This window comes from Onychostoma macrolepis, chromosome 18 (assembly GCF_012432095.1).
Source record: "Onychostoma macrolepis isolate SWU-2019 chromosome 18, ASM1243209v1, whole genome shotgun sequence".
In the NCBI taxonomy this organism is placed as follows: Eukaryota; Metazoa; Chordata; class Actinopteri; order Cypriniformes; family Cyprinidae; genus Onychostoma; species Onychostoma macrolepis.
Window position 1 is genome coordinate 18,464,297 of NC_081172.1, and position 24,654 is coordinate 18,488,950.

Below are 24,654 nucleotides of genomic sequence, written 5' to 3' on the forward strand. Positions count from 1 at the left end.
TACTTTTACATTGATAATGGGACTATATATATTGACATTATTTAAGATCTGCATAGTATCTTACTACAGTACATCTTGTAAGTGGTTAGGTGTGGAGTGTTATTTGAGTGTTCCCTGTGAGGCTAATATTAATTTTGATGTGAGCTAGTTAATAATTTCAACGGAAAAAAAAGCAAAAAAGCAAAGTCTAGCCGTTCGTCTGCCGGTGGTATCCAGAAGACAAACTAACCGACACTCCCAGCAGTCTAAAGAATTCGCGCATACCCTAGAAATGAATTGAGGCCCTCTATCTGACACAATGTCAACGATGTTGAGTGGTTGGTTCTGTGACTGTGGCTGGTGTTTCTGTGTCAGTGGCTGGTGCATCCGTGACAATATAAATGTATATATATATATATACACAGTATCTCACAGACGTGAGTACACCCCTCACATTTTTGTAAATATTTTATTATATCTTTTCATTTGACAACACTGAAGAAATGACACTTTGCTACAATGTAAATAGTGAGTGTACAGCTTGTATAACTGTGTAAATTTGCTGTCCCCTCAGAATAACTCAACACATGCCCATTAATGTCTAAACCGCTGGTCACAAAAGTGAGTATGTCCAAATTGGGCCCAAAGTGTCAATATTTTGTGTGGCCACCATTATTTTCAAACACTGCCTTAACCCTCTTGGGCATGGAGTTCACCAGAGCTTCACAGGTTGCCACTGGAGTCCTCTTCCACTCCTCTATGACAACATCACGGAGCTGGTGGATGTTAGAGACCTTGTGCTCCTCAACCTTCCATTTGAGGATGCCCCACAGATGCTCAATAGGGTTTAGGTCTGGAGACATGCTTGACCAGTCTATCACCTTTACCCTCAGCTTCTTTAGCAAGGCAGTGCTTGTCTTGGAGGTGTGTTTGGGGTCGTTATCATGTTGGAATACTGCCCTGCGGCCCAGTCTCGAAGGGAGGAGATCATGCTCTGCTTCAGTATGTCACAGTACATGTTGGCATTCATGGTTCCCTCAATGAACTGTAGCTCCCCAGTGTCGGCAGCACTCATGCAGCCCCAGACCATGACACTCCCACCACCATGCTTGACTGTAGGCAAGACACACTTGTCTTTGTACTCCTCACCTGGTTGCCACCACACACGCTTGACACCATCTGAACCAAATAAGTTTATATTGGTCTCATCAGACCACAGGGCATGGTTCCAGTAATCCATGTCCTTAGTCTGCTTGTCTTCAGCAAACTGTTTGTGGACTTTCTTGTGCATCATCTTTAGAAGAGGCTTCCTTCTGGGACGACAGCCATGCAGACCAATTTGATGCAGTGTGCGGCGTATGGTCTGAGTACTGACAGGCTGACCCCCCCACCCCTTCAACCTCTGCAGCAATGCTGGCAGCACTCGTACATCTATTTCCCAAACACAACCTCTGGATATGATGCTGAGCACGTGCACTCTACTTCTTTGGTCGACCATGGCTAGGCCTGTTCTGAGTGGAACCTGTCCTGTTAAACTGCTGTATGGTCTTGACCACCGTGCTGCAGCTCAGTTACAGGGTCTTGGCAATCTTCTTATAGCCTACGCCATCTTTATGTAGAACAACAATTCTTTATTTCAGATCCTCAGAGAGTTCTTTGCCATGAGGTGCCATGTTGAACTTCCAGTGACCAGTATGAGAGAGTGAGAGCGATAACACCAAATTTAACACACCTGCTCCCCATTCACACCTGAGACCTTGTAACACTAACGAGTCACTTGACACCGGGGAGAGAAATTGGCTAATTGGGCCCAATTTGGACATTTTCACTTAGGGGTGTACTCACTTTTGTGGCCAGCGGTTTAGACATTAATGGCTGTGTGTTGAGTTATTTTGAGGGGACAACAAATTTACACTGTTATACAAGCTTTACACTCACTACTTTACATTGTAGCAAAGTGTCATTTCTTCAGTGTTGTCACATGAAAAGATAAATATTAATAAGAATAAAATATTTACAAAAATGTGAGGGGTGTACTCACTTCTGTGAGATACTGCGTGTATATACACACACACATATATATATATATATATATATATATATATATACAGTACATGGACCAATAGGGAATAAGAGGGCACCAAAATGGTCAGATACGACCCTGGTCCATGAGTAATACGGACCACTTTTTTGCCACTTATGTTTTTTGTCCTTTTTGGAGCTTTGACAGCCCCTGGTCACAATCTGCTTTACTTATTTTTTTATTTTTTTAATAAATAACTAAATACCAGCTTAGACATTTTGTTAAACATTTTGTGTATTATGCATTTTTTTTTATTATCTGTGAAATTATTATAATTATTGTGTGTGTGTGTGTCTTCCAGAATTCCAAAGATGGAATGAAGAAATCCCAGAGCCGCTCCTTCATTAGCAACCTCAAGCACAAGGTCAGAATAAAGACAATCTTTTTCTGTCTTTCTCCCTCTCTCTCGCTCTTTCTTTCCTTCTTTCTCCATTTTCTCCGTCTCTGCTGCAGAAACAGGACTATCCTGTTTCTTGTCCTCTTTGTGTGTCTGCAGTCTAAAATGTTACACAGATGTGTACTTTTGACTACCCAGAGGGAGAGAGATTTAAATAACAATTGCTATTGATTGATTAAAGCATGGAACAGATCATAAAGATGCATCAGTCCTTCTAATCAGTTATCTGACGCAGTGGTTCATGATCCTGGAGGCCCCCCAACACTGCATGTTTTGCATGTCTCCTTAATCAAACACACCTGATTCAGATCATCAGCTCATTAGTAGAGACTCCAAGACCTGAAATGGGTGTGTCAGACAAAAGAGAGATGCAAAATGTGCAGTGTTGGGGGGCCTCCAGGAACGTGGTTGGGAACCACTGATCTGATGGATATTGCTGCTCTCAGAACAGTGCCAGCAGGCAAATATGCAAATATATAAGTCTCTTTTATTTTAAGAGTATATTTACTGAATTCATACATCGATTAAACACACCTGTTAACTTGATATCTGATAGTGATTTATCCTTATCCCCCAAGATCACATATGATTGTATACATGGACAGTAGCCAGGTTTCCATCCAAAGTTGAGAATTTAACTTATATTTAACTTATAAATTTAACTTATAAATTTTTATATCGTATAAAACATTTGCGAACAAGCACCATTTCCATCCAACAAGTCAAAGAGAACAAAATTGTCACTTCCTGGTAAACTGGCACTAAAAAACCTATAGAAAACTAGGATAAGCTACTGAATATAATAATTTTCATATATTCAAAATTACTTGTGCCTTAGAGCGAGCAGACGAAACAATAAATGCTGTTATTGCTTTCGGATGTGAATGCTGCTGTTTGGGAACACAGTCGTGTGAGACAATTATACAGAAATACTTTGATGACAGACTTTGCTCAGGCATTTCAGAACGACCATAATAACATTTCAGAGGATGTGAACGAGATCGGTCTGCTGGTAGTCAAGTTATTCCGTCTCATAGCGCAAAGTCACATGACTATTTTGATGCACTTGGAGGAATTTATTCGCAAAATGCATTTCCATCTCCCATTATTCACATTAACCCTTTTTCGTCAAAAACCACCTCAAGTGAGTGTAAAACCTTTTTTGCGAATTAAGGGATTTTTATTCAAAATTTGGCGTGTCCATCACTTGTTTCTCATGCGACACTTCAAAATGCCCATTAAAACAGGGTGATGGAAACCCGTCTAATGGCAGCTCTGAGCTCATTCTCAGACATTCTCATATTTCACCCTCTGCATAAAAACACGCTGAACACATTATTAATCTCCATCTCGTATATTGAATCTGGTTGGTGTGTAATTCAACACCTCCATAGAAAATCAATGAAGCGAGTAAACAAGGCTTGCGGTTGCATCCCCACAAGTTTGATCGCCGGCTATTGTATTGGGCCGTCTAAACTTTATTGATTTTTTTTATTAAAATGCAATCAGGGTTGTCAGAGTTATGTTGCGATTTCTTGTCTCCTGTAGATCACATCCGTCTTCTCTGTCATTCCTACAGGAAGCAGGCAGGCACACCTCTCCGTTGCGCATGATATTTCCTCCCACTCTCGAAATTTGTCTTTGCGTGTGTGTTTATGAGGTCTCAAAGGTTCTTCTTTAGTTAGTAATGAGCCTAAAGACTGTAATTACTCTAGCTGTTATACACAGCTCCTCGTGGCCCTAAAAAAGTTACATGATTTGGACACTAGTCACGTCTGGCAAGTATTAATCCTTGCTTACACACACACTCGTGGTTATGTTAAGTATGCCCTTTAAAACAGGCCAGAGCTATTCTATTCCTCTCTGTTGTGTGTAGGAGGAATTTCATTACCTCCCATCCAAAGCAAAGGAGTAAACATTCACTCCATGTACTTATTTAGCTAGCTGTGCGTTTGTGTGTGTTTCCACAGAGGCACTCCAAATCAAGGCTGAAATGTCAGAGTGTTGAGACAGATGATGACGGGCAGCAAGAGCCATCAGGTGGACAGTTTAACAGGTGTGACTGTATTTATTTCCTCTTTTGATGGATAATGCAAATTTTCTGATTTAAAATAATTCGATTTTGTTTTTCATTTCATTTTTAGAATTTTTTTAAATACCTCATTTACAACATTTAAATTAACAAATTAACCAGTAATGATGGCAAAGCTGATTTTTTTTTCTTTTTTCAGTAGCCATTATTTAAGTCTTCAGTGTCACATGATCCTTCAGACATCATTCTAATATGCTGATTTGGTGCTTTAAAAACATTTTCTGAAGCACTATGTTAAAACAAAGGCATCACTCCACCACTGCGATTCAGACTTTTGAATCAGTTCTTCATTTCATCATTATTTAATGAATTATTGCCATCACGATTGCTAGAAAAGGTGTAAAAACATCATAAAATCACATAAAATCTAATTTACCAACCGCGTTAATTGGCAAATAGACCTGCATTTTGTGAATAAGTCGCTATGATCTATAATGAGCCTAATTTACATTGCAGGGGTGTTTGTGCTGAAAAGGTTTACATTGAAATGCATTGAAATAATCACAAACACGTGGTACAACTGTTTCGTAAATTCACCTCATAATGTGGCAGTCATGAAGAGATTGTTAGTGTCTTATGTTAATGAGAATTTGCCATCATTTGTATGCTTAATGGGCTACATTAACACCATGAGGAAAGTCATTTGTAATGAAACCATCACTCTGCAAGGGGCTTTTCTTATCTTTATTTTCACACTGATTTCCTAGTCTAGACATGTGCAGTAAGGATGCAGTGATTGATTAAGCAGGATGCTGTTAGCGTTTGAGCTTATATTTGCATTTCAAACATTTCAGACTGCATGTGAAGTGTTTTAAGATGCATTGAATAATCAGTTTTGAGTACATTTTCATTTGTTTATAGTATATCACATGTTTTAGAGCAGTTTGGGGTTGGTAAGATTTTTTTTTTAATGTTTTGTTATGCTCACCAAAGCTGCATTTATTTGATCAAAAATGCAGTAAATATTGTGAAATATTATTACAGCTTAAAATACCTGTTTTCTGTTTGAATATATTTTAACAAGTAATTTATTCCTGTGATTGCAAAGCTGAAAATTCCGCAGCCATTACTGCAGTTTTCAGTGTTACATGATTCTTCAGAAATCATTGTAATATGCTAATTTGGTGCTCAAGAAACATTTCTTATCATTATCAATGTTGAAAAATATCAATGTTTTTATGTAAAGAGTATAACATTTTGTAGTGCATTTGTGTTTGTTTTATTGTTTTATATATTTATCTCTGTTGTGTTGGTCTTTGATGACATTTCCTGTAAAATAAGCTATTTCTTTAGTCACCGTTCCTTCATATCTTTGTACTGTGTGTCTGACTTGGAGCATGTCATTACATCTAATAGTCAGATGTTTCACAAACTGCCTATATTTTACTGTGTATCTTTGTAGAGGTGGAAGGAGAAGGAAAACGATAAAGCTGAGTAGAGATCTATCAGATCTGGTGGTGCTCACCAACTCTGTGGTCTCTCAGGAGTGTTTAGATGAGGGTGAGAAATGTTCCTATTCTACCATATCTGATTATCGATCCCTGCTGTCAAGTCTTTGCAATATAGATGTTTAAAAATAGCTTTCACTATAAAAAATATGCTGTGAATGATGTCAACCCACCAATTTCCACTTTCCAACAAAGGCTGTTTCAAGAACATGCGTCTAACCCAAGCTTTCTTGCATGTTCTTTCTCAGGATCGCCCTATAATGTTCTGTCGTTTAGTGAGACACGAGCTCAGCACCTGGTGCACCATCGGTCTGAGCGCTTCTTGAATTTCAACCAACAACAGCTCTCTCGGATCTATCCCTCTGCCTACCGGATCGACTCCAGTAACTTTAACCCACAGACGTACTGGAATGTGGGATGCCAACTAGGTGAGGAACGACACACAGACGTCCAAACACTCATGAAATTTACATAGATACAAACATGCATACATACAAAAGTCTTCATCTGTTGTTGCCCATGCATATTTTCAAAGAGAATGAATTGTAACCCTCATTCATACACCTTGTATATTGACAAACAGTCATTATTGTAGAGTATATCACATAATGCTTACAAAAAACAAATATCAATATTAATGTGCTAAACATTTCATTGTATTATTTATTTTATATGACAGTAGGTACACTTGTCTAAGCAACAAGCATTCTGTTATGCATATTCAGGATCCATCCATAAAGAAACTTGTCCAGTCCAATTTCACATTAGTTTCAGTGATTTTTGTAAGCACGCTAACTGGTATGGTGTGTAAAAATTTAGATCCATAAAATCAAAATTGCCAAATGCACCTATGACCCAGTTGACCCTCTGACCCTATTTTGTCAGTGTAAGCACACATGCTGTGTGTTTTAGCAGTACACTCTGTAATACCATATGTTCCCTGCTGCACATACCATCTGGGTCTTGATTGTGCAGACAAATTGACAAGTTGGACCACTTGTCCAATTTTACATATGCAAAGTCAAGAAAATGCACATATGCAATTTTCAGATGCACACACAAGCACTATTGATGAGAGAGTGACAAAGCTTTTACGTACATAAACACACATACTGTGTGGTGCAAAAGTCAGAGCCTATTAGTGAGAGTTCATTAGTTTTGCATTTCTATAATTTGCATTGGTAGCCCAAATTATTAGAACCCTGGTATTTCCACCAGCTAAAAAATGTTTTTAAGTCAAGTTATTTCTATCTTTTGCTTTAGTGTATCAGTAGGAAATACCAGTTTACATTTCCAAACATTCATTTTGCCATTAATTGTAATAATCCAGTGAGTCTGACAACAGCCAGTGCTCCACACAGAGATCTGATCTCATCATCATCCAGTCTGTCTGGAATGACATGAAGAAACAGAACAAACTGAGACAGACTAAATCCAGAAGAATTGTGGCAACGTCTCCGAGATGCTTCAAGAAACCTACTAGCAAAGCTACAGTACTGTTAAAGTTTTAGGCACTTGTGTAAAAATGCTGTAAAATGAGGATGCTGTCAAAGATATTGTCATAAATATATTTTCTTTATCAATTAACTTTATAAATTAATCTTTATAATTAATAGTTCTTTAACTATTAACTAAATTAAATCAACATTTGGTGTTACCATCCTTTGTGTCTAAAGCAGCTTTTGCCCTAGTTTTTCAGGTAGCTTTGCAGGTAGGTCTCTTGAAGCATCTTGGAGATGTTGCCACAGTTCTTCTGGATTTAGTCTGTCTCCGTTTGTTCTGATCTATTGTAGAAATAGCGTAGCAGATATAATTAAGTTTTCATTTTACATAATGCCATTTACTATTTTTTTTTCATATAATTTTAAGCATTTTGAATGTGAATGATGAAGCAGCTAACAGAAAAGAAGCAGTGATGAATCATATAGACAAAAAGAAAGAGGGTGAAGAAAGAAAGTAAATCAGGAATTAACCAGGACCAAGACAGGAAAAAGATGTAAACGGGTATGCAGAAGCTTCACAAATGCAGATGTGTGTGTGTGTGCCATCATAAGGGTCCAATAAACAAGAGTAAATTGGAACTTGTGGAGCCGCAGCTGAGTTCTGCCCCCTGATTGTTTATTGAATAAAATGTTTACCAGGCCATGATAAAACCTCATAGTTTGTTAGCCATCCAGTTTATTTAGCTTTACACGGCTGAATAAATACATGGAATTGTTTGGTTGAAAAACAAAATCTTAAATAAATGAAAGAAGGATGGAAAGATAGAAGGAAAGAAAGAAAAATGGACTAAAAAAGTCTTCTTTTTTTAACCCACAGTGGCTTTAAACTACCAGACTGATGGCCGTATGATGCAGCTGAACAGAGCCAAGTTCATGGTGAATGGAGGCAGTGGCTATGTGCTCAAACCCGGCCCAATGTGTAAAGGTACACTTATGCATTAAAAATACTGCTATATCACAATATAAGACCACTCTGTCACTAAAGACTTAACTGTAAGAATTACTTAACACTTAAATGTCAAGTAATTCTTCAGTTACTCTAGGTATTGTGTTTGAAAAAATGGTTAGCTTTAGTAGCTATTCACCATATAATTATTTGCCGGTTCAGGGTACTGATCCACCAAAGACTGTCCGATTAGAGACAAAGCAAAGATGCACTCGTCTTATGAGAATAACCCATTTATTGTCATCACTCAACAGACTGTAGTCGAGGCTGTGATGTTATGTAGTTGTGGTTTTCTAAAAAATAAAGCAGTGACATAAACATGAATATACAGAATATACATGATAATAGTCAAATTATAACAAACTGGCAATAACACAACACAATAAGTTACGCTTAGTAATTAAACATGAACATTATTGGCAAAGATAGGTAGCAATACAAGGCAGACTGCAATTTCTATCTTATAAGCAGCGCACAGCTGTAACTTGATACCTTATTAGAGTCACGCTGCTCGTACAGCGCCACTTTGTCTGAGTGGCGACAGTGCATGCGCGTGAAGGTTGTTACAACACTTTTCCGTTATATATATAAAGAATACGATGAACTTGCTTCAAACGGGAACATAACTTGTACTAATAACAACAAATTTAACTCTAACACTCACAAGATGGAAGATATGTATAGACATAAGCAACAGGGTTATACGCATACTTAATATGAATGCACGACACGCACGTAGATATCGTTACCTCACAGGCGTAATAACGTGTTTACAAAGGCAAATTAGTCTCACATCAACTATATCATTAACAATCCAAACTTACTTTGCATTCACGCACAACACTTTGTCCAAAAGGTGATCTTTAAACAGTCCGTAAACTATGATGTCACAGAAACTTAAACGTCCGTCTCCGCATGCCGCTGCACTCAACTACGGTCTCTGCTAGGGCGGGGGAGATCACGTGGTCACGGTTTCTGAACGCTAATTGGCTCAGGTGAAGTGGTCTGTGTATGCGTGTCATTCAACATGCAGGAGGGAGAGATTTAAAAGAGAGACATTAGAATAGTAGAAACTTATAGCCTTTTTTACAGCCGCCCCCAGATTTCCATAAGGAAATATGTACATATACTAAAGGCTTCTATTCTACTGTGGGATTTACAATTACTTTAATCAGGAATGGCAGGTAATTGTATGAGGCGTGCAACTGGTCGGGTGTAAGCCTTGTCTCCCACCTGAACCTTGGCTGTCCTCACTTTAGTGTCAGCTCCAGGGTATACTTCCGACACCTTTCCCACGGGCCAGAGAGCTCTAGGCAGTTGTGGGTCAATGATCAGCACCGTAGTGCCAACCTGGATGTCTGGAGTGTCCCTTTGCCATTTTTGACAACTTTGAAGACCCGGGAGGTATAATTTGAGGTAATGTCTCCAAAATTGGTCCGCAAGGATCTGGCTATGGCGCCATCGACGTCGACTGACCATCTCAGACTGAGGGTATACTGTCAGGGGGAGTGAAGCATCTGGCCGCCCCATTAGGAAACAATTTGGAGTAATGGGGTCAGGATCGGAAGCATCGTATGACGTATATCCCAATGGTTTGGAGTTCAAAATTCCTTCAATCTCCACCAGTACAGTTTGCAGGACCTCAAAGGTCACAGATTGAGTTCCTAGAGTAACCATCAGTGCATTTTTCAAAGAACGAATTTCTCGCTCCCAACAGCCTCCGAAGTGTGGTGAGTTAGGGGGATTGAAATGGAATTCAATCTGCTGTTTTGCTAATTGTCTCTGCAGATCTGGGGCAAGAGCTGTAAAGGCTTCTCTTAGCTCTCTTTCACCCCCTCTGAAGTTTGTGCCTTGGTCTGATAAGAGTTCATGGGGTTTTCCTCGTCTATCCATGAACCGCCTAAGGGCCATAAGGAAGGAATCGGTTTCCAGACTATGGAGAATGTCAATGTATACTGCTCTGGTGGTGAGGCATTTGAAGATTATTCCCCATTTCTTCTCACTGCGCCGACCCGTTCTGACAGCATAGGGACCAAAGCAGTCTACGCCAGTGGAGTAAAAGGTGGGCTTGAAAAGACGCAGCCTGGCGGGGGTGGGGTCCGCCATTTTAGGTACCTCTGGTTTTTTCCTCCATTTCTGACACTGGACACACTCTCGCTGCAAACTCTTGATGGCCTCTCTTCCACGCAGGATCCAGTATTTACGGCGGAGTTCAGCGAACACCCTCTCAGGACCTGGATGACAAAGTTTAGAATCATAGGTTTGGATGATAAGTTTTGTGATGGGGTGCTTTGGATCCAGTACAATAGGGTGCATGTTGTCGGTCTCCAGGTAAGTGCTATGTCGTAAACGTCCGCCGACTCGGATTAATTTGGATTCTCCATCGAGTTCCGGGGCCAGTGCTCTTAGTCGGCTGTTGCACGAAAGTGGTTTACCAGCCTTCAATTGTTCCAAGTCTGATGGGAAGCATTCCCGCTGTGCTTGCTGCAAAACATTAATCTCAGCACTTCTGTAGTCGCTGGCTGTGGGCTTACCATCGGCCGCCCCTTGAAGAGCCGTGGACTCGATTAGCTCCTCGAGAGTCTTAAACTGACTGAAATCAGAAAAAGTGAAGCAGACAAGAGTACAGGTACCAACTTTACGAAGTTCTTTATCATTTGGTTCCTCTGGAATGGGGCATTCAGGCCATAGATTGGGTGGCTCTCTCAGGAAGAGGGGTCCTTGGCACCAGCGGCTTTCCGGGCCAAGCTCACAGAGACTCTTTCCCTAGTAATGTGATCTGCTGGATTACTTGCGGAGGGTACATATCGCCAGCTGTGTTTATCTGTGAGATCCTGGATCTCTGCGACCGAGTCCCCACAAACACTTTAAATCGACATGAGTCAGATTGTAACCATGTGAGGACGGTGGTTGAGTCAGTCCACAAGATTGTCTGACGTATGGGCAGATTCAACTCAGTTTGGAGTACTTTGGCAAGTTGAGCTCCAGTCAGTGCAGCGCATAGTTCCAGTCGGGGAACAGATTGTTGTTTTTGGTGCTACACGAGATCTGGCGGTTAGGAAAGCCATCTCCGTTTGCCCATGTTGGTCCTCCGTTCGAAGATATGCCACAGAGCCATACGCACGCTCGGAGGCATCACAGAAAACGTGTATGTCTCTTAGACTCGCTATGCGGTGTCTTTGATGGGGCTACAGTAACACCGAGGAAGAACAATATTTTGTAGGGCTGGTAGCTCCTCCTCCCACTCAGTCCAGGTTTGTAACAGATCTGCTGGCAAGTGTGGATCATCCCAATCCCGTTTTTATCCCACAGGCGTTGTACAAGAATCTTGGCACGGGTGGTATAAGGGATGAGATAGTCAACGGGTCGTACTGGCTAGCCAGTACTCTATATATGTTGCGCATGGTGGTTTCACAACTGTTCTTGGCACGGTATTTGTAGGAGATTGTGTCAGACTGATGGTTCCAGAGGAGCCCCAATGTCGATTCCTGGACGTCTGTTCGGCCTTGTGAAATCCAGAGCTCTGCACTGTCTGATATGGAATTGTGGGACAGGTGACTAATCGTTGATGGGGCATTGCTCGACCACTGCCTCAACTCAAACCCGCCATCTGCCAGCAGGTTCCTGATTCTGTCAACGAAGGATTTTGCTTCTTCTACTGAAGTGAAACTTTGTAGGCAGTTGTCTACATAAAAGGACTTCAGCACAGAATTGTAGACATCATCTCCAGGCTGGCTATGGTCAAGGACGTGTTTCTGGAGTGCAAATACGGCGCAGCAGGGGCTGCAAGTGGTGCGAAAGGAGGACCTGCCACTCGTACACGCTGGGTAGGTCCTGTACATTTAGATCTCTCCAGAGGAAGCGCAGAAGTGATTTGTCCTCTGGGAGCAGTCTAACTTGGTGGAACATCCCCTTGATGTCGCTGCTGACCGCCACTGAATGTTCCCTAAATCTGAGTAGCACCGCAAGTAGGGATGGCCCCAACGCTGGTCCTGGGAGCAGAAGCTCATTCAGGTTTTGTCCATGATATTGGAACGAGCAGTTGAAAACTATCCTGTTTTTCCCGTTGTGATGCACCATGTGATGAGGGATGTACCAGGAGCAGGATGAGTCTGTCACAGCATTTAGTGGCAACTTGTTAACATAACCTGCTTGTTCCAGTTTTGCAATCTCTGTGGTATAAGCGGCTGCTTGTTGCGGATTTTGACCAGTCTCCTTTCAGTGGCCCTCAGCTGCGATAAGACGGCCTCTTTAGGTGCTTTGAGTTCGGGCATGTTCTTGACACGCAAGAGAGGGGTTGCATATCGCCTGACACCATCCACCTCAACCCTTATGGTCTTCCTTTCCAGAAGTTCTACCGCCTCTTGGTCATGTTTGGATCTGATGCACATCTTTCGTTGCACCAGGAAGTACATCCACCTGCCATAATTTCTCTACTTGCTTGTAGAGATCAGATTCCGGGAATGAGACTGAGGTGAAGAGACAGTGTTGTTCGGTCATGTCCTTCCATAAGTGTTGGACCGGACCCTGTAATGTCCAGCCAAGACGAGTGTTTACGGCAGCTGGTCCACCTGGAGGCCCCAACCTGATTGGCTCCACAGGAGTGATCAGATGGGGATTATCTGATCCAATGAGCAACACAGGAGAGACCGCTTCAAAGTCTTGCAGTGGGAGCCCTTTGAGGTGCTGATATCTCTCTCTCAGATTCTTCACTGGGTGTGAATGTTCTGCTAAGCTTAGCTGTTGAGCAGTGAAGGCACCTTTGATATGATACCTTTTAGTCGGCTGAGCAATTGGCGAGATCACAAATGAGACTGCTGCTCCTCTGAGAACTTGTAACTCCTGCCTGATTGTTCGGAGTGGGAGGTCTTCAGGCTGACCTTTGAGGCCCAACTGCTGAGCTGCACTGTGGAGGAGGATAGTTCTCTCTGATCCATCATCCTGGATTGCGTATGCATTCATCCTCCTCTTTCCATTTCTGAGAATCACTTTACTGATCTTAAGCAGAACCTTCCTGCTGGTAGGTGGTTTATGAATCAGAAGAATCTCATTCATAGTGTTGAACAGACAGCTGTTGGAATCAGCAGTTTCATCTTGGACGAGCTTTGGATTCTCTGTTTTCCCAGCACTGATGTCATGCAGAGCCATAAGGTGTCGGCTACTGCACTGTCTGCAACGCATCTTCAGGTTACATTCTGCTGACTTATGGGTTCTGCCACAACGCCAGCATCTATTGTTGTCTTTGACCCAGCTTCGTTTTGCTCTTTAGTAAGCTGTTTGAAGTTGCTGCAGTTGTTGAGGGAGTGCTTACTGTTGTCACAGTACGGGCAGTACGGTCTCATAGAACTCCTTGAAGGTGGAGCAGGTGGTGTAGACTCAGGAATCGCCTTCTCAGTACCCAGGAAGATTGTGGTGCCTTCGTGGCTGACTTAGAGTCTCTGATAGTCTCTCTTGTTCGTGTCGAGGGCCCTCTGCGCTGATTGCTTACAAACCTGGTAGTGTCCTCTTGAACTTCAATTTCGAACTCCAGCCATTCTGCAAAATTCAGAAGAGTAGGGATAGGCACATAATGTGGATGCGCAAATCTCCGAAACCCTGATCTTAGGTCGTGGGGAAGCTTCCCAAGCAGCCGAGACACATGAGAACCACACTGTAACTCGAAAGTGCCCTTCCTGCCTAATTGCTCCAGCATGCCAACCAGTGAACGGACTTTAAGAGCGAAAAGACGAAATGCCTTCTGGTCTCCACTAGCTATACAGGGGCCATCCATTAACTCTGCAATCCGCTGGAGAGCCAGTTGATGTGGCTGGCCATACTGTTGGTCTAAAGCAGCCATTGTCCTTGTGTAAGGATGTTGGGAATGGCAGTATGAGTCAGCGATTAGTAAAGCCTCCTCTAACTTCAGATGGTCCATCAGTATCTGAAATTTGAACCTTTCTGTCGCATTAGCTGGGAGGACATTCTCCAGAGCAATTTTTAGCCGAGAACTCTCTTGGGTTGGGATGTATGAAGTCAGGGACCGAGGAGTTGGACCTCGATACATCAGTTCTTGATCAGGTGGAGGAGATGGAGTGAGTGACCGTGGTTGTGGATGCCTGGCAGGGTCTTGAGAGTCCCTGTATGGAGAACTGGAAGAGTCCTGTTTCTGGGAATAGTACACGTCTGATCTCTGACCCTTTTGTGGCATATAATGATAGGAGGAGGTCTGTTTGGTAAGAGGAGCGGATGCTGGAGTTGGACTATGTGATGGACTTCGAAACTTGTCCTCAGTCTGAGGCTCCGTTTGTATTCTGTGGCGTTGAGCTGGTACAGGTTTGAAGCTCATTTCAACAGGACGTACCAGTGACTGGACGCGTGGTGCAGGTATAGGGGCGACTGGAGCTATGTTGCCTCGGAGGGGCAACAGGTGAAGGGGCTGACTTCTAGGACGTTGCTGATCCATCTGAATTTGTAGCTGCTTCATCTGTTGCTTGAGCTGAGAAAGCTCCTCTGCATATTTGTCATTTACGTTCTGGAATGAGTCTCTTTCCTGCTGTATCATCTGCAAGGCAATGCGGAGATCCTCATTTTCTCTCCTTATGATGTCTGATGCAGATTCATACTCTTCGTCGGACCACTGTAGCGGACTGTCAGCTTCATCACCTGGTAGCAGTGGAGTAAAGCCAGTTGCGCCTTCCTCTGCTTGATCGCCTTCAGCCAGTCTGGTCGAATGGATGAGTGGTGACATGGGTTGGGTAACAGGCTTAGTGGTGAATCCAGTGAGATCGTACTCCTCATAACGTACGGGAAGGACCGTCTTCCTTCTGACGCGCACAGTTGACTCCTCCTCTGCCTGCTGAGACATCTTCTATTTCTTTGGCAAGTCCAGAATCCGGCTCGAAGGACCATGAAAAATGGTTAGCTTTAGTAGCTATTCACCATATAATTATTTGCCGGTTCAGGGTACTGATCCACCAAAGACTGTCCGATTAGAGACAAAGCAAAGATGCACTCGTCTTATGAGAATAACCCATTTATTGTCATCACTCAACAGACTGTAGTCGAGGCTGTGATGTTATGTAGTTGTGGTTTTCTACAAAATAAAGCAGTGACATAAACATGAATATACAGAATATACATGATAATAGTCAAATTATAACAAACTGGCAATAACACAACACAATAAGTTACGCTTAGTAATTAAACATGAACATTATTGGCAAAGATAGGTAGCAATACAAGGCAGACTGTAATTTCTATCTTATAAGCAGCGCACAGCTGTAACTTGATACCTTATTAGAGTCACGCTGCTCGTACAGCGCCACTTTGTCTGAGTGGCGACAGTGCATGCGGCGTAGAAGGTTGTTACAACACTTTTCCCGTTATATATATAAAGAATACGATGAACTTGCTTCAAACGGGAACATAACTTGTACTAATAACAACAAATTTAACTCTAACACTCACAAGATGGAAGATATGTATAGACATAAGCAACAGGGTTATACGCATACTTAATATGAATGCACGCATACGCACGTAGATATCGTTACCTCACAGGCGTAATAACGTGTTTACAAAGGCAAATTAGTCTCACATCAACTACATCATTAACAATCCAAACTTACTTTTGCATTCACGCACAACACTTTGTCCAAAAGGTGATCTTTAAACAGTCCGTAAACTATGATGTCGCAGAAACTTAAACGTCCGTCTCCGCATGCCGCTGCACTCAACTACAGTCTCTGCAAGGGCGGGGAGATCACGTGGTCACGGTTTCTGAACACTGATTGGCTCAGGTGAAGTGGTCTGTGTGCGTGTCACTCAACATGCAGGAGGGAGAGATTTAAAAGAGAGATATTAGAATAGTAGAAACTTATAGCCTTTTTTACAGTGTTGGTCTCTGAAAATCTATTCCAGGCTCCTTCAACCCACTGAATGGTGATCCGCTCCCGGCAAATCCGAAGAAACAGTTGGTGATAAAAATCATTAGTGGACAGCAGCTGCCCAAACCTCCCGATTCAATGCTGGGAGACCGTGGTGAGGTAAGCAGGTGCCGCCTAAGAGTACATTTACAATCGAGTTCAGAGTTGAAATGCAGTTAATACATTTGACGTTTGTGGACTTCATCCATAGATCATTGATCCCTTCGTTGAGGTGGAGATTATTGGTCTTCCGGTGGACTGCTGTAAAGAGCAAACCAGGGTTGTGGATGATAATGGTACATCTTTGTTCTCATGTGTCCTGGGATTTGTTGAGCTTATTTGAACAGAAATAAAGTTTTGGGGCATTAACCCTTGTTAACTTTCTGTGTGATTGTTAATGCAGGATTTAACCCTGTGTGGGAAGAGACTTTGTCTTTCACACTTCACATGCCCGAGGTGGCTCTAGTACGCTTCCTGGTCTGGGATCATGACCCCATTGGACGAGACTTTGTGGGCCAGAGAACTGTAGCCTTCAGCAGTCTCATGCCAGGTATGATAAATTCTGTGTGTGGGTGTCTCTTCAACTATCAGTACTTTTGGACCTGTGGACTTTTAAATGAAATGAAATGAAATTAAGTTCCAAACGTAGGTTCGGGAGGAGCCTAATATTTCATATACATGCAACCTATTTTTTGGAACTGTTTTTTTTTTAGTGCTGTCAAATGATTAATCGCGATTAATTGCATCCAAAATAAAAGTTTTTGTTTACATAATACATGAGTGTGTACTGTGTATATTTATTAAATACAAACACAAACACATGCATGTATATATTTAAGAAAAATGTGTTGTTTATATATTAAATATATTTATATATAATATAAAATATAATAATATAAATATATAAATGTATACATGTAAATATTTTCAAAATATATACTGTATGTGTGTGTATTTCTATATACATAATAAACACAGTACACCCATATTATGTAATCAAAAACTTTTATTTTGGATGCAATTAATTAAATATTAATGCGATTTATATTTTTTCTTAATCAATAAATAATGTTAGAATTACATAATTAATTAATTACATAATATTTTCACATTGTGTCAATATTGCAGTTGAATGAAAATAACAATTTCTGTTCACAAGTGATATTTACCTTTCATCATCATCACAATCATGTTGGTTGCGGTTTGTGTAAAAATATATTGTACATTATATAAATCAATTATATACATTTTAATTAGTTACTTTTATAAATAAATAATGGTTTAATTATTTGTTTATTGTACTTTATGAATTATTATTATATATTATATAATTCAATTATATACATATTAATTAATTATTTTTATATAAGTTTATTTATTTATTTAATTCTGAAGGCCTTAGGCAGATCTCTTTTACCCTGGCAACACGATTGCTGAAATATGATTGGATAAAAGCTCTAATATAAACATACACTACTAGAAGCAGCGCAACCAAAAGAAAAGCTATGAAATGAAGAGAATAGACTATTGGAAATAATTTAATACACATTCATGAAAAAAAAAAAAAAAAGTAAACTAACTCTTATAGTGTTTAGGCCAGCAGAGAAGGCTTTGCTGACCCTGACAGCCCACCACTGCTGTACGACTGGAACTTCAAATAGCACTGGGTTCTATGGTCAGATGAAACTAAAAAAAAGAGCTTTTTAGAAAAGTACCCCATGTGTACAATAAAATATACTGCTGTATCTTTGATGTTGTGGGCCTATATTTCTTTTGGAGGTCCTGGACATCTTTTACATCGATTAAATCCCAACATATGAAAAATAAAAAAACTGACTGTCCATGCTAGAAATCTTATAATGGGCCGTGGTTGGATCTTCCAACAGGACAATGATCCACAAACAAACATCAAAACCAAAACAAAAATGGGTCACTGAGAACAAAACCAAGCTTCTGCTATGGCCGTCCCAGTCCTCTGACCTGAACCCTATAGAAAATGAGTGGGGTGAATTGAAGAGAGGCACAAACATGGAGCTGGGAATCTAAAGGGTCTGGAGTGATTCTGGATGAAAGAATGGTCTCTGATCTCTTGTCAGATATTCTCCAAACTTATCAGGCATTATAGGTGAAGATTCAGAGCTGTTATCTTTACAAAAGGAGGTTGCAAAAAGTATTGAATGAGGGTATGGTTAATTGTGGCCAATGTGTATTAGAGAAAAAAACATTTATTTAATTATGAGATTTCTCTCCCATTTTAAATTCCTTATTCTCCAATGAAAGGTTAGATTTTTGTAAATTTTTTTAATAAAATATCAAAAGGATTAATGATACAGATTTATTTTCACAGCCGCCTTTGATCATAATTACCAAGGGTATGAATAATTTTGAGCACAACTGTATATATTAAGTGTCACATTATCAGCTGATTAAATAACTGATATAATCAGATTAAAAAGACAAAAAAGACCACAACACTGAGATAAACTGAGATAAAAAGAACTCAAGGTCATTAGTAAATAGCATGTAAAGTGTGATAGCAGCAGGTCCCTGTGTCTCGGAGTGGTGTCATGTGAAGCATGTCATTAGAGTAATGGAGGCCTGAGGTGCTGCCTTTGGACACGTCTGCTGCTGAACTCTTTCTGCCCTCACACAGACAGTCACACGGTCTCACCGATGGAAGACATGTTTCTGTGCTAAAGCTATGACACCACGTCTTTCTTCCTGTTTTTTAAATTAATTAATTTATTTATTTTTCAGTTGCATTCAGTCTCTGAACGTTCTCACAAATGCAAATGCCTTTCTTCCATCCCATTTTCAATCATTCCTCCTCTTTCCCACTCCTGCAGGATATAGACATGTTTATTTGGAAGGAATGACAGAGGCATCCATTTTTGTCCATATCACAGTACATGACATCTATGGGAAGGTGAGCTTATAACTACACAGACAGCTGTACCTAATCAGTCTGATAAAAATCCACAGCCATTTCCACTGGGCATGTTACCAATTTAAATTCTACTCTCTATGTCTTCATACATTTAGTAATTAGATCAGTTCCTACCCTAGTAAAAAATAATATATTTAAAATACATTTATTTTATACTAAGTATAGTTCAGATCTATGAACATATTTACTGACAGATAACTCGAGACTTACTGATATTAAGTCTAAAATGTGTTTTAATGTCACTTTTGATGAGGATTGTATGATCTTTTAATAATATCGGTCTTTAAATGCAAAACATTTAAAGTGTACCTTTAGCACAATCAAATAAGTATATCTTTAATTGGACTTCAGCACCACTTCCACACAATTAAAGTGCATTAAGTACAAAATGAGTTGTTCCAATTTAGCAGAATTTAAGTATACCAGTTTAGAATGCTGAAAGTGCAAATTCAGGGCATTTTTATTAAGTACATAAATATGAAAATGTATTTGTAGTATACTTAGCATGAAATAAATGTAGGCTATTTTAAATACATTTAAGTATATTTATTTTTCACTAGGGTATGCATTACTAAAGCGACATTTTCCAGGAACTGTGGCGTTTTGATTGAATAAAAAGGTGTTAAAAAGCTCAGCTGGTTACCATAACAATCTGTTATGCAAGCTGCCGTTTCTGTCCATTTCTACTGCAGTGTGACCAAACACATGTGATTGGGACATTTGTGTCTCATTTCCATCTCAAAACAGAAAAACGGATCTCAAATAGCAAAATACATTGACATTTTATTGAAGTTCCTCCAACCTTTTTACTTTCCAGTGGAGTCCTTTAGTCCTCAACCCAAGCTATACCATAATGCACTTGCTAGGAGCTAATAAGGTACCCTGGCTATGTAGTGTGCTGCATGATACTGCATGAGCGTCAATGTGACATCCTGTTCTTGCTCAGTGAACTCAGCTGTTGTAAATGTGCGGTTGTATGGACGTGCCTTTTAAAGTTCATTTTGTCCATCTGTTTTTGTTTTGTAAGTTATTTTGTTTTGGTCAGTGTCCTTGGTGTTAAAGCTGGATTTGTTTCTTCTTTGTTTCAAAATGTTGAATTTTGAAGGCTAGAAAGATGAAAGATGGTCCAATGAATCATTAATGGTTTCAAATGAATATGCTGCCATCTGTTGGATTTAGTCAGTAATGCAATTGTTTGTACAATTGTTCGTGTTCTATACAAAGATTGTCATTGTGAGATTATGTTGAAGTCGACTGTTTGAAATTAATATATGTGACATTGCATGTATGTGTTTTTGTCTGTAAGAACAGTTTATTTTAACCTGGGACCCAGCAACACATTTATATATATATTGTTTTTGGTTAATTCCTTTGACATCACATATATAAATATGGTTGATTACATAGAAGACATCCTGGAATTTTTAGAATATAATATGCTTTCCTCTTCCTCATTTTAAGTTTACAGAAATTTATTTATTTATTGTATAGGATCAATTTTGTAAATATACATTAAATCATTATAGTTATTTTAAGAAATATATCATTTTGTTCTACAAGAAAAAAATGTAAATCATGTTTCATATGTCTTATTATCTGTAGACAAGACAAGACAAAAAACAAAACGAAACAAAAAACAACAGATACATATAGGTTGGAAACACATTTTTGTGTGTCACATTAGGAAGTAAAAATTATGCAGCATTTATCATTCATTATCATTTTTTTTTTGGTCCCAGAAGGTTAAATGGCTTAAATAAATATCATGTGCTGAATTCTCTCTCTCTCCGTCTGTTTCTCAGGGTCGTCAGCTGCGAGGTTTTAGAGGCTTATTTAATAAAAGTTCCAAGTCCTCAGTGGACACACATATTGGAGCTCCACCTCGTAAGCGATCCATAACCGACCACCTCCTTCGGAGGACTGCCAGTGCCCCTGCTAAGGGCCGCAAAAAAATAAAGATGCCACTGACTGAAGCTACAAGTGACAGAAAGCACAGCACTGGGGACCCTCAAACCACTTGTGTAGAGAGGAGAACAGGAAACAGAAAAGCCCTCCAACACCGCCCAGTATCCATGCCCCTGGATAAGCTCCTACATAGTCACCTCAACCTGTCCACCCCAGATCGGGAGGGCCGTGATCCTGGAGCTGACACAGTCATTGGTCAGTTCCTTAAATAAATCCCTTGACATCCCCTTAGGGACTGTGTCATAATGAATCACAATGAAAACTGTTACACTAGGCAATCATTTATATTATTACTCTAGCTATGCGGCATAATTAGAGTGGATGTTGACAGTTGCTTCTTCTTCAGTTTCAGTCAAATCCAAATAATATTTACACAGTAGTTTTATGATAAGAAACTTTTTTTTTTTTCATTAGCCTCTGCTATTATCTCAGAGAAGAAATAATTTGCAAATGTTCATTATTTCTCTAGTTTCACTTCTACTAATAATTTCATTGTTTATTTAACAATTTCACATGCTCTTTATTGTTTCACAGTCCTTTAAAAGGGATAGTTCACCAAAAATTTTTAATTCTGTCATCATTTACTCAGCCTTGTTCCAACCCTTTATGACTTTCATTCTTGCGCAGTACATAAAAAAGATAACAAGATATTTTGAAAAAGTAAAATAAATTTTGGGTGAACTATCCCTTTAAGTATTATATTTAGTTCCTTTACTGGTCCCTTTAAAGTATTCAGACATGCAGGCATTTCTTTCTTTAATACCTTAACTTGCCTTTGTCTTGTTCTGTCTTTACTGTTGTGCTTCTCTATAGTAGAAAACTGACTAGGAAAACCCCTGCAGGTAATCCACAAGCCATACTCGGGTTGACTCACCTAAAACATTCCAGTTTTAAGCCATTGTTTTTGAAAAACCTTTGTTTTGTTTCATTAAAAAAACGAATTCATCTTTAAAAAATGAAAAAGAAAAAAGAACAACAAATCTTGGATGTTCAACAAATACCTGGATGTTTCCCATGCAACTACACAGTGCCATTATCAAACTTCCTTCTCACAGTCGTACTTGGTGGTACATTCCATTTGTCCTGTGGTGTGTGTTGGATTTTGGTGTTTGATGGTCATTGGTGGTGTTTTCCTTTTTTACTGACAATCATCTCCTGTAAAATGTCTTCCACAGATTCCTTCCTCAGTGAGAAACCCAGATCTATCTCAGTGGATCTCCTCTTTGAAACTTCTGCCTTCAAAGAAGCTGATGTCCATGCACTTTCAGCTGACCACATTCAAGACTGTAACATTGAGCCCAAAGATACAAAAGAAACTCCTTACCTGGTCATAGAGGGCAGTAGGGAAAGTCTGGGTAATCCTCACCAAGAACACTCAAGAGATGGTCTCACCCAGACCGAAGCTGATAAATTATGCTCTTCCAAAGGGCCAGCAGACCACTTGTCAGGTCCTACAGATCAATGTAATGTTGGCAGTAGCTCACTTAGTGAGCTAAGTCGTAGAGAATTAAGCCAGTTGGAAGCCCCTAAAAAGAACATTCTAACACCCAAGGCAGCCACGTACTCCTCGACTTCCTCTTCTTCCTCATCTTCAGGAACGATCACTAAATCGTACCCTCCTAGAATGACTCTGCCAGACCAGAAGAGTCAAGTGTCCCTCCAGGACAGTGCTCTCTCTCGCCTTATTGACGCTGTCTCGCTAGAGAACGAGTATGACACCTGTGAGTCCATATCTGCTCTGATTGGCCAATTTGAGCTCACTGCTGAGCAGAGCTCCCTAATTCCATCCATCTCACAACCCATGAAAAATTATCTTCCTCCATCTGACCTTCCTCGTCTCAACACTGATCTTTCCAGCACTCCACTAAAGGTTATCCAAAAATCTGTGTGCGCAACCTCAGAGCTAACCGAGAGACCTTCTAGTCCTGAAACGACTGAACCTGCAGTCTTTACCATCTTGGATGAGGAGGTGCTTTCTCCTGTACCTACAAACAGCCTTTGTCAAAACAACTTTCACAATGACTTGATTGGTTCTCCTGTGGTCAGCAAGGGATCCTCACCCAACAAGATGCCTTTAGAATGGTCTGCACGTGGAAATCTAAAGCAAAACTATAGCAGTGAATGCCCTTCCACTGGTTCCTTCAGAAACTTTGAATTTGGAGGATACAGAGAAACCTCAATCAACAGCACAGCTTCAGACCGCTTCTTGCTGTGCCAAGACTCTGCAAGCAGCAGTCTGATGGAGGTGGAGATCAATGTAGATGGGGATCCCTTAGACAACACACTGACCTCTTTGAGTTCTTTTCATGGTTTCAAAAGTGTTCACGGCTTAAACCATACTTCCCCCTATCATGTGCAAAGACTTGAACCAACCCATCTCCACAAACCCTCATACAATCCCTCTCCTGTTCACTCATACTCCAGAGAAACATCACCCTTTCACAGACACTACCAATCTCCACACCAAAGTCTGAACTCTAACACCTACCTTACTAACAAATTGCAGCGAAGGAAGTTTAACTTTGATAATGACTCCGGCAGATTTACACTTGGTGACCACAGAATAGATGCCACAGACGGAAGGCACCAGGATACAAGAGACCAAAACAGCTTGGTCAGCAGGGCAGAGCATTTACACAAAAGCTCTTTGTCCTCAGAATGTCTTGCAAAGACTCAAGGCTGTCATAATTTGTTAACGAGGGACTTGTACACACCTGTATCAGACTACAACATGATTTCAGTTGAATCGCAAGACTCTTATTCCCAGCCATCTTCGCACAATCAGGCCTTTCCTGTACCTCCTCCTCAGATGTACAATGGACTCTCTCCAGCTTCCTCCAAGTCCAAGAGCCTGGGAGACTTGACCTCTGAGGACATTTCATGTAACTTTCAGAGCAAGTACAAGTCAATCAGCCGAAGCTTTGTCACTCCTGCAATGAAAGACCAAAGACGGATATGTGGGTTGTCTGGTCGTCCAAAGTCCGCTGATCCCTTAACTGAGCAGCTTCGCAAGCTTGTAACGTTAGAAAATGAAGACTATACGTGCCCCCTCCCCTCTTGTTCTCAACCCATCCCGAAACCCCTTTCATTGCTCCCTCTGGTTTCTCAGAGCTCTGCCGATGATCCTGAAGACCCTCCACCATTTCTGTCAAGGCGACTGTCGTCCCGCAGTCAAAGTCGTGTACGTCATATAGCCAATCGTGCACGTGAGAGACAGCAGGAGGCCTTCAAATACCGGCCTGTTGAGGGTGCTATGGAAGTAGTACTCCGTAATAAGCCAGTCTCCTCCCAAAATCCTCCACCGAACAGGCATTCTACAGGCTCCTATATCGCTGGTTACCTGGACCAGCTGGGTCCTGAGGCCCGAGGCTTGCCTGAAGGAGCCTGCACT

At 40.6% G+C, this 24,654-nt stretch overlaps 1 protein-coding gene across 1 annotated transcript in view; it reads left to right on the forward strand.

Annotated features, from left to right (window-relative positions):
* Positions 1-24,654, forward strand: part of plch1 (phospholipase C, eta 1) — a 97,161-nt gene that overhangs the window by 71,625 nt on the left and 882 nt on the right. The window contains 12 exon segments of the mRNA XM_058751103.1: positions 2,364-2,426; positions 4,430-4,515; positions 5,954-6,051; positions 6,248-6,427; positions 8,319-8,426; positions 16,347-16,471; positions 16,563-16,647; positions 16,755-16,901; positions 19,198-19,277; positions 20,116-20,175; positions 21,101-21,458; positions 22,439-24,652. Of these exon segments, the coding sequence (XP_058607086.1) occupies positions 2,364-2,426; positions 4,430-4,515; positions 5,954-6,051; positions 6,248-6,427; positions 8,319-8,426; positions 16,347-16,471; positions 16,563-16,647; positions 16,755-16,901; positions 19,198-19,277; positions 20,116-20,175; positions 21,101-21,458; positions 22,439-24,652 (3,604 nt within the window).